The sequence below is a fragment of the Symphalangus syndactylus genome, chromosome 3, assembly GCF_028878055.3.
Source record: "Symphalangus syndactylus isolate Jambi chromosome 3, NHGRI_mSymSyn1-v2.1_pri, whole genome shotgun sequence".
NCBI classification, from domain to species: Eukaryota; Metazoa; Chordata; class Mammalia; order Primates; family Hylobatidae; genus Symphalangus; species Symphalangus syndactylus.
The window spans coordinates 14737696-14758530 of record NC_072425.2 but is presented as its reverse complement, the minus strand read 5'-3'; the positions used below and the strand labels follow the sequence as shown (position 1 = coordinate 14758530).

Sequence of the window (20835 nt, the reverse complement as noted above, 5' to 3'; positions counted from 1 at the left end):
TCCTGGAAGGCTCTGTCCAGATCCCCTCCACCCTTCTGACCACCCCACTTCACCTGTAAAACTTACTAGTCCTTCAGGACTCCACTTGGATGCCATTTCCCCACCTGAGTTACACTCCTGTACACATTTCCGTGGAGTTACCCTACCTTAGTCCTTATTACACAATGATTTTTTTTTTTTTTTTTTTTTTGAGATGGAGTCTCGCTCTGTTGCCCAGGCTGGAGTGCAGTGGCACAATCTCGGTTCACTGCAACATCCACCTCCTAGATTCAAGCAATTCTCCTGCCTCAGCCTCCTGAGTAGCTGGGATTACAGGCGAGCGCCATCACGCCTGGCTAATTTTTTTGTATTTTTAATAGAGATGGGGTTTCACCATGTTGGTCAGGCTGGTCTCAAACTCCTGACCTCATGATCTGCCAACCTCGGCCTTCCAAAGTGCTGGTATTACAGGAGTGAGCCACTGCGTCTGACCTGATGAAATTTTTACAATTGTGTTTGGTTTCCTTTTATGCACGAAGTTATAAATATTGAGCACTACCACCACCACTCCTCTTGCCAAACGCAGCCGTAACAAGAACTAAACCTCTCCTGGGATGACAGGGAGACTTCACACGGACACCTTACTTTTGAAACTGAACAATGTAAATAGCCTATTTTTAAGGATAAGTTAAAAGAAACTTTTTTTTTTCCCAGACAAGGTCTTGCTCTGTCACCCAGGCTGGAATGCAGTGGCGCAAATACAGCTCACTGCAGCCAGCCTCGAACTCCTGGCCTAAAGTGATCCTCCCATCTCAGCTTCCCAAGTAGCTGGGACTACAGGCATGCACCACTATGCCCAGGTAATTTTTAAATTTTTAGTAGAGATGAGATCTCAGTATGTTACCCAGGCTGGTCTTGAACTCCTGAGCTCAAGCTATCCTCATGCCTTGGCCTCCCAAAATGCTGGGATTACAGGTATGAGCCACCGTGCCTGGCCAATAAGTAAAATGTAAATTTAAAAAGTCACTCATGGTGAAGAATATATTTTACATACACATATACACTTATGAAATCTAAATGTCCTTGCCCAAACATTTCCAGAAATTTCCATATCTGTTCCAATGCAAATACTTCTAAACCTCTTCATTATCTCTGCCAAGAAGAAACCAATCCCAAACTAAGCTGATAGGCAGAATAATTCATTAGATGTTTCAAGCAGCAAGTATCCAGCTTTTTAGGTGGGGAAATAATGTGACTTCAGTGGAACTTTTTTTTTAAAGTGGTAATAATAGCCAAAGAAAACTATTTCCCCCTAGGAAAAAACTTAAATCTTAAGGAGGCCCAAGTATACTGCTAAAAATTAGTATGATTAGTGTTTTGGAGTGGATTTTATTTTTGTTCAAGGAGGAAAAGATAAACATGCTATTAATATGACCTCCTGAAATCCAGATTTCCTGTCCAAAGCAATGATTTCCAGGCATTTTCCAAATATTAGGTTTATTTTATTGTTAACATGTACACCAAATTTTAAATCAGAAGGCTAGGACAGAAAATAGCTCATTTTTCATGAATCCTGCTTACAGCAGGAGAGTTCTACAATTTGTTCCCAGGGACCAGAGTTTTCTTCATTAACCCTCCCCATGATTATAATAATTTGTATTTACCTATCACCTTTCATCCAACAACCTCAAAGTACTTTATGAACAATCTCTCATCTTTATGCCTTCTTGTCAAGAGAAAGGCAAGCATCATACCACGCTTTATAGATTGGGAAAGTGAGGAACAGAGATGCAAGGACTTGCCTGATACTAATAAATATTAGATTAGGCAAGCAAGGCAACCCAGGCTGAGCCCTCCAGCACTGCCTCGCTCAACTGGGAGCACCCACACCGTTTGTCCCCAGAGCCTGTCTGGTCTTTAAATGGATTTCAGGAACCCATTCTCAATTTTGGCTGTGCAAATAGAAGTACAAGGGGAATAGAGATTCCTTTACAGGTCCCAAGTTTTCTTCTGCTATAGATAATAGAGAAAGTGTTTTGTTTCTTGTTCCTGAAGACTCAAAACTTTAAAACCCTGAATGTGGGCCAGGCACGGTGGCTCACGCCTGTAATCCCAGCACTTTGGGAGGCTGAGGCCGGCGATCACTTGAGGTCAAGAGTTCAAGTCCAGCCTGGGCAACACAGGAAGACCCCCCCGCCCCGCCCCCACCTCTACAAAAAAAACTTTTTAAAAAAAATTAGCCAGGCCGGGCTGGGCACAGTGGCTCACGCCTGTAATCACAGCACTTTGGGAGGCCGAGGTGGGCGGATCACGAGGTCAGGAGATTGAGACCAGCCTGGCTAACATGGTGACTAACACGGTAACCCCGTCTCTACTAAAAATACAAAAAAAAAAAATTAGCCAGGCATGGTGGCGGGCGCCTGTAGTCCCAGCTACTCGGTAGACTGAGGCAGGAGGATGGCATGAACCTGGGAGGCGGAGCTTGCAGTGAGCAGAGATCACGCCACTGCACTCCAGCCTGGGCGACAGAACAAGACTCTGTCTCAAAAAAAAAAAAAAAAGACAGGCCAGCTGCAGTGGCTCACACCTGTAATCCCAGCACTTTGGGAGGCCAAGGTAGGTGGATCACGAGGTCAGGAGATCGAGACCATCCTGGGTAACACTGTGAAACCCTGTCTCTACTAAAAATGCAAAAAATTAGCCAGGGAAACACCTGTAGTCCCAGCTACTAGGGAGGTTGAAGCAGGAGAATCGCTTGAACCTGGGAGGCGGAGATTGCAGTGAGCCAAGATCACGCCACTGCACTCCAGCCTGGGTGACAGAGTGAGACTCCATCTCAAAAAAAAAAAAAAAAAAAGTTAGCCAGGCGTGGTAGTGTACACCTGTGGTCCCAGCTAATCAAGAGGCTGAAGCAAAAGGTTCATTTGGGCCCGGGAGGTTGAAGCTGCAGTGAGCCATGTTTGTGCCACTGCACTCCAGACTGGTCGACAGAGTAAGACTCTGTATTCCTCCTTGTTCTTTCTCAATTTCATTAAAAATAGTTTTCACCAAGACATAGTTCTGTTAGGCAAATTCAGAAACTTGATACTACTACTAATTAATATCCACATGAATTAATTTATTTAAATTAGAAAAGAGAAACAATAACTGGCTTTGAAAGAATTAGGAGATTACTGGACATCCATGAAGCATCTGCTTGAATACAAGCTTCATTCATGACTGTTTCTGCTGGCTCTGCAGCATTTAGTGGTGTGAGTCATTAATTCTCAGTGATTCTCAATATGAATAACATCAAATGTTTTATAAAGCAAAATCTACAGCAGTGACGGGGAAATATGAGTGAGTGGTGGGGATAAAGTGAACTGTGTACTACTAACACAGAAGATCTAGTTTTTGACCAAGTGCGGTGGCTCATGCCTGTAATCCCAGCACTTTGGGAGGCCAAGGTGGGAGATCACTTGAGCCCAGGAGTTCAACGCCAGCCTGGGCAGCATAGAGACCCCGCCTCTACAAAAAAAATACAAAAATTAGCAGAGTGTGGTGACATGCGCCTGTAATCCCAGCTACTTGGGAGGCTGAGGCAGGAGAATCACTTGAACCCAAGAGGCAGAGGTTGCAGCGAGTCGAGATTGTGCCACTGCACTCCAGCCTAGGCAACATGGAGAAGTGACAAGAAATGACTTGCTGCCCAGTTGCAAGGACTGTGGCTAGCATGCAGCCTCCTTTAGGGTCTACCTCATCTTTTGATTCGAGGGCATCTCTTCTTGTAGCACCCCCAGCCAATGACTGAGCAAGCTGGCAGCCAAGACCACCCTCTTCTTGGGACGACGTCTGGCCAATGATAAAGGAAGGCAGAGGTACAGAGGCCTAGCCATTTCTGCCAGAGGATTCTTGTGTCTGCTCTGGAGCTCCCCATTGGCCTGGTGGGGACTCTGTCAGGTCTGCATTGTGAACTGATGGCTTCCACTCTTTTCCCTTCACAGGTGTTACTCCCCAATAAAACTGCACTCCTGACTCCATCTAAGCATCTTCTTCCAGGATATTGGCACAAATGGTACTTACCTTGCTGGATTCTTGTAACAAATAAACAAGATTATGGATGTAAACACTTTGCCCAGCACCTGGGACATGGTAGGCACTCAATAAATGGCAGTGATGATAACAGTCATTCAAGGGTTTAAGGCAATAGGGATGCCAGGCACGGTGGCTCCTGCTTGTAATCCCAGCAGTTTGGGAGGCCAAGGTGGGCTCTGCAGCATTTAGTGGTGTGAGTCATTAATCACCTGAGGTCAGGAGTTTGAGACCAGCCTGACCAACAGGGAGAAACCCCGTCTCTACTAAAAATACAAAATTAGCTGGGCATGGTGGCACATGCCTGTAATTCCAGCTACTCGGGAGGCTAAGGCAGAAGAATCGCTTGAACCTGGGAGGCAGAGGTTGCGTTGAGCCGAGATCATGCTATTGCACTTCAGCCTGGGCAACAAGAGTGAAACTCCATCTCAAAAAAAAAAAAAAAGACAATAGGGGATGGCACGTGTGAAAATATTACAGTAACTACAGAGTTCATGCAATTATAAGTTATTCCCAGTTTTGGAACCACGGAGAAAGTAGACGAGTACAAATGGAAACTGTGGCTGCTATTAGGTGTTGATGTAGGAATTAATTCTTACTAAAAACCTAATTCCAATCACTAGAACTGTATGCTCTAATTTAAAAAATCACATTGTTTATATGATGTTATAGTTTACATGTGAAAGGTATTGTGGCTTTTGCAACAAGAAAATGGAAGTTCCATCTACCTTTCTTTGTTGGTGGGGGTGGTGGTTTGAATCTATTTCTAGTATTAAACAATTGAGGTTGTTGCCGGGCACGGTGGCTCAAGCCTGTAATCCCAGCACTTTGGGAGGCCGAGGTGGGCAGATCACAAGGTCAGGAGATCGAGACCATCCTGGCTAACACGGTGAGACCCCGTCTCTACTAAAAATACAAAAAATTAGCCGGGCGTGTTGGTGGGCGCCTGTAGTCCCAGCTACTCGGGAGGCTGAGGCAGGAGAATGGCGTGAACCCGGGAGGCGGAGCTTGCAGTGAGCCGAGATCGCGCCACTGCACTCCAGCCTGGGGGACAGGGAAAGACTCTGTCTCAAAAAAAAAAAAAAAAAAGACTCTGTCTCAAACAATTGAGGTTGTTAAGCTTTACGTAAGTTTAACACGGAATTTTACAAATAGGATGAGGTTTGAGTTAAAGGTTGGTCTAAAGTGGAAGATCAAGATAAACTGATACTAAAAACTTACAACTGGGAGGGTGGCTCACGCCTGTAATCCCAGCACTTTGGGAGGCCAAGGCGGGTGGATCACCTGAGGTCAGGAGTTTGAGACCAGCCTGGCCAACATGATGAAATCCCATTTCTACTAAAAACAAAAAATTTGCTGGGCGTGGTGGCACACGCCTGTAATCCCAGCTACTCGGGAGGCTGAGGCAGGAGAATTGCTTGAACCTGGGAGGTGGAGGTTGCAGTGAACTGAGATCGTGCCATTGCACTCCAGCCTGGGGGACAAGAGCAAAACTCCATCTCAAAAAACAAACAAACAAACAAAAACTTACATACCCCCAAATTACTCTCTAATATAATACACATATTTGGCCTCTTATCATTTTTAAAAAAAGTTTTTTAACTAAACACATTACTAGGCTCAAGCTCGTATGAGTGTGCAAGTAAAACAGGAAACAAATATTCCTTTATAAACACTAATTCCAGAAGACTTCACACCCACATTCTAAAATCTAATTAGATTAATTTCCCAGGGCATTCATGTATTCTTAGTAGCTTTCAATTCTTAAGTGTCAAAATAAAGCCTTATTTTTAAATGTAGGTGGTGTTGATGAAACAAGTATGAGTAATACTTGCAGGAAACATAATATTAGCTCTAGCTGCTTAGTGGGTGATACTTGAATAGTTCTTCAAAGAACCACTTTCCATGTCTCACCAATGTAAAGCATGAGTTGTAATGTGTTCACATAGTGAGTATAGACACTTATAAAACTCTTTTACGTGCTTAAAGTACAGTTTTGCCTACCAAAATGGCAATTTACACAAATTTTCAGGATTCTGTCTAATGTACAAAGTGAAGGCAACAAACTGGTATCTAAATATCAACTGCAAAATCTCCAGGCCTCCCACGGTTTGTTTTCTTTTAATATCCACTAAACAGAAAAGACGTGTGCAAAGTTTGGTCTCCTGGAGAAGTAAGGATGGCAAAACTAAGTTGATTTTGTTTCTCTTCTGAAGCAGTTCTGCCCTACCCACCATGGTTCAGGGAGTATTATCTCCCCTGTTGGTCTTGCCATGTTTGTCCCAAACAGAAATCTCTCAAGGGTTAAGAAAAAGGAGCAGTAGGCCAGGCGCAGTGGTTCACGCCTGTAATCCCAGCACTTTGGGAGGCCGAGGGGGGCGGATCACGAGGTCAGGAGATTGAGACCATCCTGGCTAACAAGGTGAAACCCCGTCTCTATGAAAAATACAAAAAATTAGCCGGGCGCGGTGGCGGGCACCTGTAGTCCCATCTACTCCGGAGGCTGAGGCAGGAGAATGGCGTGAACCCGGGAGGCGGAGCTTGCAGTGAGCGGAGATCGCACCACTGCACTCCAGCCTGGGCAACACAGCGAGACTCCATCTCAAAAAAAAAAAAAAAAAAAAGAAAAAGGAGCAGTACAGGCCGGGCATGGTGGCTCACACCTGTAATCCCAGCACTTTGGAAGGCAGAGGCGGGCCGATCACTTGAGGTCAGGAGTTTGAGACCAGTCTGGTCAACATGGTGAAACCCCATCTCTAGTATGAAAAACACAAAAATTGGCGGGGCATGGTGGTGGGGGCCTGCAGCTACTCAGGAGGCTGAGGCATGAGAATCACTTGAATCTGGGAGGCAGAGGTTGCAGTGAGCCGAGATCGCGCCACTGCACGCTAGCCTGGGTGACTGAGCAAAACTCCATCTCAAAAAAGAAAAAAGAGCAGTAGAAGAGCTAGGGACGATTGTTAATAGGGTTCTCCAATTTAGCATTCAAGGGCAGTAAGAAGAGGTAATAATTCTCCAATACCTGGAACTGTTAATAATTAGTTACTTTAAGATTTAAAAACTAGTTTAAAATTTTGACACACTAGGGAAAAAAATTCTACACACTATAAAGTGTTCTTATACAAACATATGTACACATATCATGCCCAAGTAGAATGAACAACAGAGAAGGGATAATTTTTCAAACCCTACTTTAAAGGCAAAAAAGGTACTTAGACTGTGTATTTGGGGGCAGAAAGGATATGGAAAATCTCTGTACCTTCTCAATTTTGCTATGAACCGAAACTGTTCTAAAAAATAGAGTCTATTTTCCAAAATGATACCTAAAATTATATATATTTTTTACAACTGCCGAAGTGCAGAAAGGTGTTATAATTATCTTCCCATTATTTTTAAAAAGCAAATGTTAAAACAAAAGGAAAAAAAGGGATTTATTCATTTATCCAATAAATATTTATTGAACTCCTACACAGAGTCAGGCATTGTTCCCAGTACAGTTGGTAGACAATCTTCACAGGGCTGCCTCTTGAAAGTGCACACCACGATCAGGGTCAACATATTCAACAGCTGAATGTACATCATATGCCTAGCATGGTTCTAAAAATCACAGGTAGGCCGGGCGCGGTGGCTCCCCAGCACTTTGGGAGGCCGAGGCCGGCGGATCACGAGGTCAGGAGATCGAGACCATCCTAGCTAACACGGTGAAACCCCATCTCTACTAAAAATACAAAAAATTAGCCGGGCACGGTGGCGGGTGCCTGTGGTCCCAGCTACTTGGGAGGCTGAGGCAGGAGAATGGTGTGAACCCGGGAGGCGGAGCTTGCAGTGAGCCGAGATCATGCCACTGCACTCCGGCCTGGGCGAAAGAGCAAGACTCCGTCTCAAAAAAAAAAAAAAAAAAAAAAATTCACAGGTAAAAAAAATTACATACAATCGGCCGGGTGCGGTGGCTCACGTCTGTAATCCCAGCACTTTGGGAGGCCGAGGTGGGCGTATCACGAGGTCAGGAGATCGAGACCATCCTGGCTAACACAGTGAAACCCCGTCTCTACTAAAAATACAAAAAAATTAGCCGGGCGTGGTGGCGGGTGCCTATAGTCCCAGCTACTCAGAAGGCTGAGGCAGGAGAATGGCGTGAACCCGGGAGGTGAGCTTGCAGTGAGCCAAGATCGTGCCACCCACTGCACTCCAGCCTGGGCGACAGAGCGAGGCTCCGTCTCAAAAAAAAAAAAAAAAATTACATACAATCAACACAGGTGGCTCTTTTTTTTTTTTTTTTTTTGGGACAGAGTCTTGCTCTGTCGCCCAGGGCGTAGTGAAATGGCGCCATCTTGGCTCACTGCAACCTCCACCTCCCGGGTTCAAGTGATTCTCTGCCTCAGCCTCCTGAGTAGCTGGGATTACCCGCGTGGACCACCACGCCCGGCTAATTTTTGTATTTTTAGTAGAGATGGGGTTTCACCATGTTGGTCAGGCTGGTCTCAAACTCCTGACGTCGTGATCTGCCCGCCTCGGCCTCCCAAAGTGCTGGGATTACAGGCGTGAGCCACCCACCGCGCCCAGCCCACAGGTGGCTTCTTACTATGCTAACCAATATGCATTATTCAGGTTTCTCTGTTCTCTTTATTGTACATACTTCATTTCTCATTAGCAGCAGAGCAAATAAATAAAGATGACACAGAGGATACTAGGAGGCAGCAAAACCAGGTTCTGTCACTGAATAATTTGTTAGCTGCAAAGAGAATAATTACGAGGAAGGCTTAATTTTCCAATGGATTTATTCATACTTCACACTAATGAGCAAGCTAATAAAAAGCTGAACTAACACTTCAGTAACCTGTCACTTCCCTCAGTAAGTAGGCAAGGAAAAAAAAAAAACATTCAAATGTAAGCAACTCTTGCTTTGCCATTTCTCCAACAACCAGTCACAACATCAACAAATCAGTGAACATATTTACCTTACTAACACTGCCTTTTTAACAAGTCTTCAGTAAATGTATTTTGGTTAATTTTACATAAAAACATAATTTTTCTTTTGACTCTGATGTTACAGGGTAGAGGTAAAACCTACTTTCTATGCTTCCACGTAGATATCTTTCAATGTATATGTGACTTACAACAGATTCAGGCTGGTGTCTTGCACACACCATAGTTGTTCAATAAAAATTTTGAAAATTGATTAAAATGCAATGTTATGAAGAGCTGTAAACTATTTTATTATAACCCAATCACTTCAAAATGGCCATTTAAGCCTGGGCAAGGTAGCTCACACCTGTAATTCCAGCACTTTGGGAGGCCGAGGTGGGCAGATCACTTAACGTCAGGAGTTTGAGACCAGCCTGGCCAACAGGGTGAAACCCCAACTCTAGTAAAAATACAAAAAATTAGCCAGGTGTGGTAACGCACACCTGTAGTCCCAGCTACTCAGGAAGCTAAGGCAAGAGAATCGCTAGAACCTGGGAGGTAGAAGTTGCAGTGAGCCGAGATCATGACATTGCACTCCAGCCTGGGCAACAAGAGTGAAGTTTTGTCTCAAAAAAAAGAAAGAAAGAAAGTTTATTTCTATGTAGGGATTAAAGAAAAGTAAAAAAGAAAGAGGAAGAGAAAGGTTTTACTCCCCCTACAAAGCAGGATGTGGCTTAGGAGCAGGCCTTCAGTGTAAAATGCACTTTAGAAACCTGTAGTTTTTAAAAGCCTATATTGATTTTAACCTGAAGTCCTAAAATGTATGTAAAATCTGATAGTATTTGTGAAGGTCTCTGCAAGCTGCAACCACCTGTTACAAATAACTCATGGCCACCCAAACCGTAGCTCTTTCTCCATCTAGAAGAATAATTCTGCCAAGTTCGGCTTGAGCGCCCCATCATTATCTCATTATACATGTGCATGATTCCAAAGCCACCACTCAAGGAAAACCCTTCATCACTGCCCTCCGCTGGGCTACCCAATGTACCGCACATCACCAAGTCTCTGACCACTGGAGAAACTGGGGTTTACTTTTCATAATCTAGTTTTTTTAAATCTCAAAAGCTACTAAGCCTTACACATCTTTGCATTTCACCTGAAAACTTCGATTTTGCATTTCTCTTAGTAGCACAATCATGTGTTCATTCCTTTCCCTATATTAAACTGTAAGCTACTCAAAGGCAAATGCTGGTACTCATAAGAACGTCTTTTTTAAGGTCAAGCGTGGTGGCTCACGCCTGCAATCCCAGCACTTTGGGAGGCTGAGGCAGGCGGATTACCTGAGGTCAGGAGTTTAAGACCAGCCTGGCCAACACGGCGAAACCCAGTCTCTACTAAATACACAAAAAATTTAGCCGGGCATGGTGGCAGGCGCCTGTAGTCCCAGCTACTTGGGAGGCTGAGGCAGGAGAATTGTTTGAACCTGGGAGGCAGAGGCTGCAGTGAGCTGAGATCGCACCACTGCATGCCAGCCTGGGCAGGCAACAGAGCAAGACTCTGTCTCAGAAAAAAAAAAAAAAAAAAAAAAAAAGAATGTCTTTCTAAAAACTCCTCATTGCCATACACTTGCATATACAGAACTGTTAACTGATTCATTCTTCCTCATAAAATTGTCAAGTGAAAAAATTACAAATAGTTCACATCCTTCTCCTTTAAAACTATTTTTCCAATTACTTGTATTGTAGAAAATGTCAAATATATATACTAGAAAGAATAGTGTAATGAACACTTCTGTACTCAGCATCTAGCTTCAATAATGGCCAACTCTGTCTCACTATCTCCCACCTACTAACAACCCAAATAATTGTGAAGCAAATCTAAGATTTCATAGCATTTATATTTGTATATATTCCAGTTCCCATTTATTTTCTTTTTTCTTTTTAAGAGGAGGCCTCTCCAGATATTCCCCAAGCTGTTCTTGAACACCTGGGCCCAAAAGATCCTCCCGACTCGGCCTCCCAAGGTGCTGGGAATACAGGCCTGAGCCACTGCGCCCGGCCTCTCTCATTTATTTTCAACCACTCCTAACCCTGCCTTCCTTCCCACTTCTCCACCCTCAAAAAGAAATGTACAGAATAATGCAGGCAATTGCCGCTGTTTTAGCAGTTTTGCTCATAGCCACTGCCTCTCTTTGGAATTATATTCTATCCCATTCACCAACATCACTGAACTGTCCACCAAGGTATTGTGTTCGGTCCCTATTTCACTTAGAAATATATTGTACATTTTCCCTCCATAATTCCATCCACCTGTCTGAACAAGTGAAAAAAAAATTGTGCCACAATTTCTATTGTCTTTATAAAGATTACTTCTGATTTGCTTCCCCATCCCAGATAAGCTAAAGAGAGCTAAAGGGAGTGGAAGGATTAGAAGAGGAAAGAAACTTCAATACAGCACTCAAAGTGGTAGATTTTGCCTAAACCGGCGTGTGCAAATATTTTAAACTATTTTATTTTCAAAATGGATACTTGTAAACATCAGCGGAAATTTTGTCATGAATCCCTTTTAGGCAGAAGATGTTTATAAAATGAATTATCTTAATTTAAGGGAGCTATTGCCCTCAGGATTTTGGTAATAACAACCGTAGCTGCTTCTGTACCTAACAAATGGTTATGTAAAAACAATTAAAGCAAAACAAAACAAAACAAAACAAAAAACAAGGGAGGATGCGCTGTTTCCGTAATTGCTCTAACCTTGTTTTATTTTGACATGAGATTTCTTGGCCTCATCTCAGATAGCAACACCACCCTACACTTTCTCCTCCACACCCTTTGCAAATAGAATTCCAAAAGGTACTGCAGGCACTTCAGAGTTCATCCTGGGAAATGGCTCATCTTGAGGGCATTTCAGTGCAGTAACTGAGATTTCGTCTACTCCTTCCCGGGCCGCCGCACTGCCCATCCCCTGCCCAGTGATGTCCCCAGGAATCCGGGGACGGCAGGAAAAGAGCTCCATCCACAGCCGGCCACTCGCCTTCCCGGGGACGGCCGTCAGCCCTGAGGGCTGCCCGTTTACCGTGCGCATCCTCCGGCCAAGCATCCCCGCGAGGCGCCCCTCACCGCCAACTTTCCCCATTGCAAACTCTTTTCTCCGAACAACCGTTAAAGATCATTGACCCCGCGAACGCCTCTTCCTGAGGGAGATCACGTAAGATCTCTCCCCAACTCCCACTTTCCCCTCCAGACCAGACGTCGCAGTGCCCACATCCCACTCAGGATTGAGCTACCCCGAAAGAACAAGTGCGCCCGGAGCCGCCACGGGCCAGAAGTCCTCGCCTCCAGAGCGAAGACCGCACTCTCGCACCGGCACCCCAAAACCCGACCCCCGGCGCTCGCCCCGGCCGCCCCGCCCCCGGGGAAGCGCCCGATCCGCCAGCGCCTCCGCGGAGCTAGGACAGAACTCGCGGCCGGGGCGCCCAGAGACCCAACGCAGCGCCGCGCAGCCGGGGCCTCCACGCCCCCACGCCCGGTCCCGGCCCTCCCCGGGCATCCGCGGCTCGCCCCGGGGGATTAGGGCTCGGCCCGACACACACCGCCCGCCCCTGGGCGCCGGGGACAGGGAGGCCCGCCCGCGCCTCTCCTCAGGCCGCCGGGGACCCACACCAACTCCCCTCGCCTCCGAAGGACGAGCCGGCCCGCACCTCCTGCTCCGGCCAAGGCCAACGAGGGGCATTGGTACCCCGCCTCCTCCCCAGGCCGCGGGGACCCAGACCAGCGCGCCCTCGCCTCCGCCCGGCAGCGCGGCCCGCGCCCCCTCCCCAGGCCGCGGGGAAACGCAGCGCGCGCCCCGCATCTGCCCGCGGGCCCAGCCCCTCACTCACCCAGAGCTCGGTGCCCCAGCTCATGGTGCAGGGGACGCTAAGGGGCGCTCCGCGCGGCGGGCGCGGCTCTCTGGTCCCCCTCCCCGGCGATCCCTTTGCCCCCCGAGATCCCCGCGACGGCGGAAAGCCCGGAGTCCGCGCGGCCTCCTCCGGCTCGCAGCTCCTCGCCCGGGGTCTCCTCGGCGACTCCTCCTCCCCGCCGCTCCACAGCAAAATGGCCCGAGGAAGCAGCAGCCGCGGCCGCCGCAGCGCCCGCCCGCCCTACACCCGAGAGAGGGGGAGGGGCGGGAGGGGAGGGGAGGGGAGGGGCGCGGGGGCGGGGCCGGCCTGACAGCTCGCGCACGCGCGCCTGCCCCGCCCCGGCCCGGCCCCCTCCCCCGGGCTCCCCCGGCCTGGTCCGCGTCGCCCTGGGGTCCGGAAGGACGCAGAGGGAGGTGTGAGGGACGGCGGGACCCGGATCCCTAGGACTCCCTCTGCCAATCTCCTAATGACTTCTTAATGACCACTCTCTGCTCGCAGTACTAGCGCTTGCCTTGAAACCCGGCAAGCCCTGGGATCACCGGTGCTGCGCCGCGGTCTGAGATCGCTCCCCTGCGCGCAGCGCCGCTCTGGATTTAAAGACAATACTTTCCCCGGCAGCCATGCGCGCCGAGCAGAGTCAGCCCGGGAGGCTCTTTTCCCACCGCCGGAGGGAGGCCCGAGAGTCCCGGAGGCTGGCGCGGTGGGAGTGGGGAGGTGGTAACTGCGCGCTGTGCGAATAGAGACGTCGAGGCAAGCGCGACGGCCTCGAGTGGCTAGGGAAAGAATCCAGGGGCGTGCACCCAGTGATTTCCAATCTCTGAAACCAGTGATTTCCAACTTGTTCAGCCAAGAAACTCTCAGGCGTGAAATCACGTTACCGCCTAGGGTAAAAGCAAAGGCGTGGGGTACACAGACAACTTGTTTGGTTCATATCCAGCCTCCCGCACGTGCTGGCCCGGCGGAGGCGGACAATTGCTCCACCGCGGGAAGCGCAGAGCACAGTCCACCAGATGGAGGCAAATAACGCGTCCATCTCACTGCCCGGAGGTGAGGATCAGGGGTGAGCCAAGGCCTAGTGTTGGTAAACCCAGCGCTCATTTTATCAGTAGACGGACTCCTTCTCTATATATCCAAAAGTCTGCACAAATGTTGTTCCTGACAAGCTATGGAAAATGTTTGGAATTCCAACTCCTGAATCACTAGCCCTTTCCCCACAGCTTATCTTTCTCCCTCGGTTAATGCTACTACTGGATCCTTTTCTGAGTAACCGTGCGACTCCCAACATGGGCCCCCAGTTAAAAAATATTTTACAATGATGTATTTCTCCAATCCCGCCCCACCATTTTCAAACTGCTTATCACTCTCCTCCATTAAAAGGTGGAGCTAACCCGGGTCTGGTGGCTCATGCCTGTAATCCCAGCACATCAGGAGGCCCAGGCCAGGAAATTTGAGACCAACCTGGGCAACATTGCAAGACCCTGTCTCTACAAAAAGAAAAAAAAGATGTTAGCTGGGCATGGTGGCATGCACCTGTGGTCCCAGCTACTTGAGAGGCTGAGACAGGAGGATCGCTTGAGCCTAGAAGTTTGAAGTTGCAGTGAGCCATGATGGTGCCATTGCCCTCCAGCTTGAGCAACAGAGCAAGACCCTGTCTCAAAAATATTAACAATAATGAATTAAAGCCAGGCGTGGTGGCTCACGCCTGTAATCCCAACACTTTGGGAGGCAGAAGTGAGTGGATCTTCCGAGGTCAGGAGTTTGAGACCAGCCTGGCCAACATGGAGAAACCCCATCTCTACTAAACACACAAAAGTTAGCTGGGCGTGGTGACAGGCGCCTGTAATCCCAGCTACTCAGGAGGCTGAGGCAAGAGAATCGCTTGAACCTGGGAGGCAGGAGTTGGAGTGAGCTAAGATTGTGCCACTGCACTCCAGCCTGGGTGACAGAACGAGACCGTGTCTCAAAAAATAAAATAAAATGAATAATAATAATAAATTAAGAGGTGGAGCTACAAAAAAAAAAAACCTCTTGCAGATAAACCTCCAACTCTACTTCCTTTGTTGGGCAGTTACAATAAATTTAAGTTGTCAAAACTGTTTTGGTCTGCCTTTTTTCAGTTACAACCCTCCCTTCCTGCCCACCCCCATTCTTGTGTCTGTATAAATATTTTGCTCTCAGTTACCAGGTCTGAGTTCTCTTTCCTCCAGAGACTGCTAGATATATAACAATGAGAACCGCCAGCTACCTATCTCCTAAGGCAGATTAATAGCCAGAGTGAGTTGGAGGGGGAAATTCAAACAATGCTGCACAGTTTAGTCTGCTAAAATTTGGAAATGGTACATGCAATGCAGGTTTATCTAACAAGACTTTGCCTCAGTAATCACCTTCCTGCCAGGGCTTGACTTTTTAGTCAAATACAGTGATCTAATCTTGATCAAGTTCTTGGAGACTTCTCAAAAACAGTGACCACTTGTGAAAATACTCCAATCAAGAAGTAAAACAACCTGCTGCTTTAAAGAGGAGAAAGAGGAAGAGGAAGGGACAGCAGAAGAAAAAAAGAGACCACATGAAGATGAAACTTTTTAAGACGAGTAAGCAGGAAATTGTTAGTTATAGGAAGGAACCCATTAAAAGCTGCCGCAGAACTCTATGGATGTGAGTTAATTATACAACACTGCAAATATCTTTAACTTCATTAAGCTTTGGCAGTAACTGGAAAATGCTTGAAAGTGTCAGAATCTTCAAAAAATAAAGGAGAGAGACACCAATGATCATGAAGTCATGAGAATAGGGTTTGGGACAAAATGAAATAAGCCAGCAGAAAAAAGGCTAAAATATAGCACAGCATTTTTTAGGAAGAACTAAATCCACTTCAGTTTCCCTTCAGTGCAAGAGGAAGTGATTCTAAGACAAGGAAGTATCCCCATTAACAAACTACTGTGACCTGACCTACTTAGGAATCAGTTTTCACCAGGGGTACTCTAAACTCTATGTAAATGCTGATATTATCTAGGGGGTTAATCTGGGTTGCATATACTGGTTTCACCTCTCAGTAAAATCTAGGGAACACTGACTTACAAAATTATGATCTTGGTGTGATATTACAAAATATATATTTGGTCTTCAACCTTGTTTCCTGAAGTATAGCTCCTAAAATCCTTAAAAACCCCCAAATGATGTCTTTTTATATACTAGTAGATGACTGATGGCTGACAGTCCCTAAGTATTGGTATGTCAAGATGGGACTGGTCACCATAAAGACCAAGACAAGATTAGAGGCGTGGGACTTTTATCTGCACCCACACTGTCACTCCAACCTCTGGGGACTAGAGAGAGGCGCTGAAAGTTAAGTTGTTCAGCAGTGGTCAATAGCTTAATCAATCATGACTATATAAAATAAAGCCTCTATTAAAACTCCAAAAAACAAAGTTCTGAGAACTTCCAGATAGCTAAACACATAAAAGTCCCTAGAGAGTTGGCCGGATATGGTGGCTCACACCTGTAATCCCAGCACTTTGGGAGGCAGAGGCAGGCAGATCACCTGAGGTCAGGAGTTCGAGACCAGCCTAGCCAATATAGTGAAACCCCCGTCTCTACTAAAAATACAAAAAAAAAAATTAGCCCAGTGTGGTGGTGGGTGCCCGTAATCCCAGCTGCTTGGGAGACTGAGGCAAGAGAATCGCTTGAACCCAGAAGGCAGAGGGTGCAGTGAGCTGAGATCGCGCCACTGCACTCCAGCCACTGTACTTCAGCAACAGAGTGAGACTCTGTCTCCAAAAAAAAAAAAAAAGTTCCTAGAGGGTGGCAGGCCCAGAGAGGGCACAGAAGTTCCACTCTCCTTCCCCCATACTCCATATATCTCTTCATCTATATCCTTTAGAGTAAACATGTTTCCCTAGGTTCTGTGAGGCACTGTAACAAATTAAACCCAAAAAGGAGGACTTGAGATTTCTGATTTATGAACAGTTGGTCAAAAAGACAGATCACATAACCTAAAACTTAAGATTGACACCTACTTGGGGCGGGGTGACCAAGCCCTCAACCTGTGATATCTGGCACTATCTCCAGGTAGATAGTGGCTGAGGCAGGTGAAGATCGAGGCTGCAGTGGGCCATGATCGCACCATTAGACTATGGCCAGGGTGACAGCAAGACCCAGTCTCTAAAAAAATAAAAATTAAAATAAAAATTAAAAAACACTAAATTAAAGGACACTCAGCTGATGTCCACTACAAAATTAATTACTTGGTTGGTGGTGGGAATAAATCCCAACACATTTGGTCACAAAAATCCCCTATGTTAATTATTAAGTAAAAAACAAAACAGGTGGGTGCAGTGGCTCACGCCTGTAATCCCAGCACTTTGGGAGGCCAAGGCGGATGGATCACGAGGTCAGGAGTTCGAGACCAGCCTGGCTGACATAGTGAAACTCTGTCTCTACTAAAAATACAAAAATTAGCTGGGCATGGTGGCGCACGCCTGTAGTCCCAGCTACTCAGGAGGCTATGGCAGGAGAATCGCGTGAACCCGGGAGGTGGAGGTTGTGGTGATCCAAGATCACACCACTGCACTCCAGCCTGGGCAACAGAGCGAGACTCCGTCTCGAAAACAAAAACGAAAAAAAAAAACCCTGTAAGTTTATGTTTTTTTTTTTTTTTCCTACTCTCAGTGGGGAACTCAAACGTGTTCTGCTGAATAATCTGATCACATGGACAGTATTAGCAAGGAAATAAGGTATCCGGTCAAACAGAACACAGACCCTGTATAGGTGGCTGTGTAGTTAGAGGCAAACAATTATTGTTAGGGCTTTTTGGCAATTCTAACCCTGCCTGCAACTAATAAACATCTAATACAGGGTCTTAGATGGACAGATATTTATATAGCTGTAGATAGATACGAGATTTTAAAGCAGATAGGGTTTTGAAATTGTTAAATTGGGATCCCGGTGTTCCACTACTTATTAGTTGTATGGCCTTCTGCAAGTTACTTACATTATTTGAGCTTCAGTTTACTCATTCAGAAGACAGGGATCTTGGCCAGACGCAGTGGCTCACGCCTGTAATCCCAGCACTTTAGGAGGCCGAGGCAGGCAGATCGCTTGAGCCCAGGAGTTCAAGACCAGCCCAGGCAACATGGCAAAAACCCGTGTCTACTAAAAATACAAAAAAATTAGGTGTGGTGGTATGCCTATAATCCCAGCTACTCAGGAGGCTGAGGCAGGAGAATCGCTTGAACCCAGGAGGCGGAGGTTGCAGTGAGCCGAGATGGCGCCACTTCACTCCAGCCTGGCAATAGAGCAAGACTCCATCTCAAAAAAAAAAAAAAAAAAAAAAAAAAAGACAGGGATCTCATAGGTTGTCATTAGTCTGAAATGAGAGAACTGGGGTTGAGTACAGCCTTTGGTGTTAGCCAGATTTGGATAGTTCTGTCCAGACAGCTATAGAGAGCTTTGGCTGAATTACTTTCCTTCTCTAAGCCTCAGTTTTCTCTTTTTTTTTTTTGAGATGGAGTCTCGCTCTGTCGCCCAGGCCGGAGTACAGTGGCTCAATCTCTGCTCACTGCAAGCTCCGCCTCCTGGGTTCACGCCATTCTCCTGCCTCAGCCTCCCGAGTAGCTGGGACTACAGGCGCCCGCACTCAGGCCCGGCTGATTTTCGTATTTTTAGTAGAGACGGGGTTTCACCATGTTAGCCAGGATGGTCTCATCTCCTGACCTCGTGATCCGCCCGCCTCGGCCTCCCAAAGTGCTGGGATTACAGGCATGAGCCACCACTCCCGGCCAGTTTCCTCTTCTTTAAAATGGAAATATGGCCATGCACAGTGGCTCACGCCTGTAATCCCAACACTTTGGGAGGCCAAGGCAGGCAGATCGCTTGACAGCAGGCATTCAAGACCAGTTTGAGCAACATGGAAAAACCTCGTGTCCACAAAAAATAAAAAAATTTGCCAAGCATGGTGGTGCACAACTGTAATCCCAGCTACCTGGGAGGCTGACGTGGGACGATTGCTTGAGCCTGGTAAATTGAGGCTGCAGTGAGCCTTGATCATGCCACTGCACTCCTGAGAGCGAGACCCTGTCTCAAAAATCAAACAAATAAAATGGAAATAATGCTACTTCAAAGGTTATTGTAAAGGTTGAAAGAAAGGTGGCTTATGCCTATAATCCCAGCACTTTGGGAGGTGAAGGTGGGAGGACTGCTTGAGCCCAGGAGATTTAGACCAGCCTGGGCAACACGGCGAAACCGTCTCCACAAAAAAATACAAAAATTAGCCCGGCATGGTTGTGCTTAGCTACTTGGGGGCTTGAGGCAGTAGGATCGCCTGAGCCTGGGAGTTGGAAGCTGCAGTGAGCCATGATCGCACCACTGTACTCCAGCCTGGGAAACAAAGTAAGACTCTGTCTCAAAAAAAAAAAAAAATTAAAATTAAAAGAAAGAATATGTATAAAATGTTTAGCACATAATATACACACAAGTATCAGTTCCCTTTCCTTTCCTCCTGTTTTCTAGAGGATTTTTACTGATTGTAGAAAATAAAGCAATCCTGGCCGGGCGCGGTGGCTCATGCCTGCAATCCCAGCACTTTGGGAGACCGAGGCGGGTGGATCACGAGGTCAGGAGATCGAGACCACGGTGAAACCCCATCTCTACTAAAAATACAAAAAATTAGCCGGGCGCAGTGGCGGGCGCCTGTAGTCCCAGCTACTCCAGAGGCTGAGGCAGGAGAATGGCGTGAACCCGGGAGGCGGAGTTTGCAGTGAGCCGAGATCGCGCCACTGCACTCCAGCCTGGGCGACAGAGCGGGAGACTCTGTCTCAAAAAAAAAAAAAAAAAAAAAAAGAAAGCAATCCTTTCAGCATTTTCTTTTTTTGTGTGTGTTTTGTGTTTTGTTTTTGTTTTTAGAGTGGTCTTGCTCTGTTGCCCAGACTGGAGTGCAGTGGCATGATCATAGCTCACTGCAGCCTTGAATTCCTGGGTTCAAACGATCCTCCCCAGTAGCTGGGAATACAGGCCTTTAAACATTTCTGATGCAGCCGGATCGCTTGCCTGAACTTACAGTTGATTGGTTGTCTACTGGTGAAGAACTACTTCTAATGAAATTCTCAGGATTTTTTCTTCTTCAGAATAACTTGTTTTTGGCTTAAAATTTCCAAATTCTTTTGCATTCGAACTACTTACTAGGGACCCAAGAAAGCAATCAACTGGAAAAAGTGGAGTAGGATAAAACCAGGAACTCTATGGTGAGTGAAATGCTAAAACTGCAATGAATTTTTTACAACGAATAATCTAATTCCCCTGTAAAGATGTACATAAAATCAAGAAAAACCGCCTGTCCTGGCCGGGCGCGGTGGCTCACGCCTGTAATCCCAGCACTTTCGGAGGCTGAGGCGGGTGGATCACGAGGTCAGGAGATCGAGACCATCCTGGCTAGCACGGTGAAACCCCGTCTCTACTAAAAATACAAAAAATTAGCCGGGCGTGGTGGCGGGCGCCTGTAGTCCCAGCTACTGGGGAGGCTGAGGCAGGAGAATGGCGTGAACCCGGGAGGCGGAGCTTGCAGTGAGCGGAGATCGTGCCACTGCACTCCAGCCTGGGCGACAGAGCAAGACTCCACCTCAAAAAAAAAAAAAAAAAAGAAAAAGAAAAACCGCCTGTCCTGTGGCTGAGCAAGTTATACACTAGGGTCGTCAGGTTGAGGAGTAATTTTGAAGTTCCTCTCCAATCCACAGGATTCAAAGTGTGTCAGAGCCTGGCTTTCCCATGATCACTTTCTGCAAAAAGATGCACTTGACGGCATTCCTGATACCCCAAGAAATGCATGAAAACTTTAGCTGCAATCCTGGAAGAAATGGTCTTTCAAGTCAAAGAACAAAAAGTAGCATTTGACTTCTGAATGTATTGCTAGGCCCCAACTTGACCACTAGTTTCCTATACTGTCTTAACAGAGGCTTTTGGTTTGCAATATCAATCAACTCTTTTTT

General features: G+C 46.7%; 1 protein-coding gene across 39 annotated transcripts in view; it reads right to left on the bottom strand.

The window, feature by feature from the left end:
* The window catches only part of FNBP1 (formin binding protein 1), a 161463-nt gene extending 148331 nt beyond the window's left edge, over positions 1–13132 (bottom strand). For 34 of the 39 annotated variants that reach the window (XR_010119928.1, XR_010119930.1, XR_010119929.1 and 31 more), the window contains exon 1: positions 12836–13106. Coding sequence is in view for 26 of the 39 variants with exons in the window: in XM_063635829.1 (XP_063491899.1) it covers positions 12836–12859 (24 nt within the window). In the remaining 13 variants the exon portion in view is untranslated. Of the gene's footprint in view, positions 1–12835 lie in introns of all 39 variants that reach the window. The other 5 variants (XR_010119937.1, XM_055270717.2, XM_055270732.2 and 2 more) reach the window with 2 other exon arrangements.
* Between the last annotated feature and the right edge of the window lie 7703 nt (positions 13133–20835).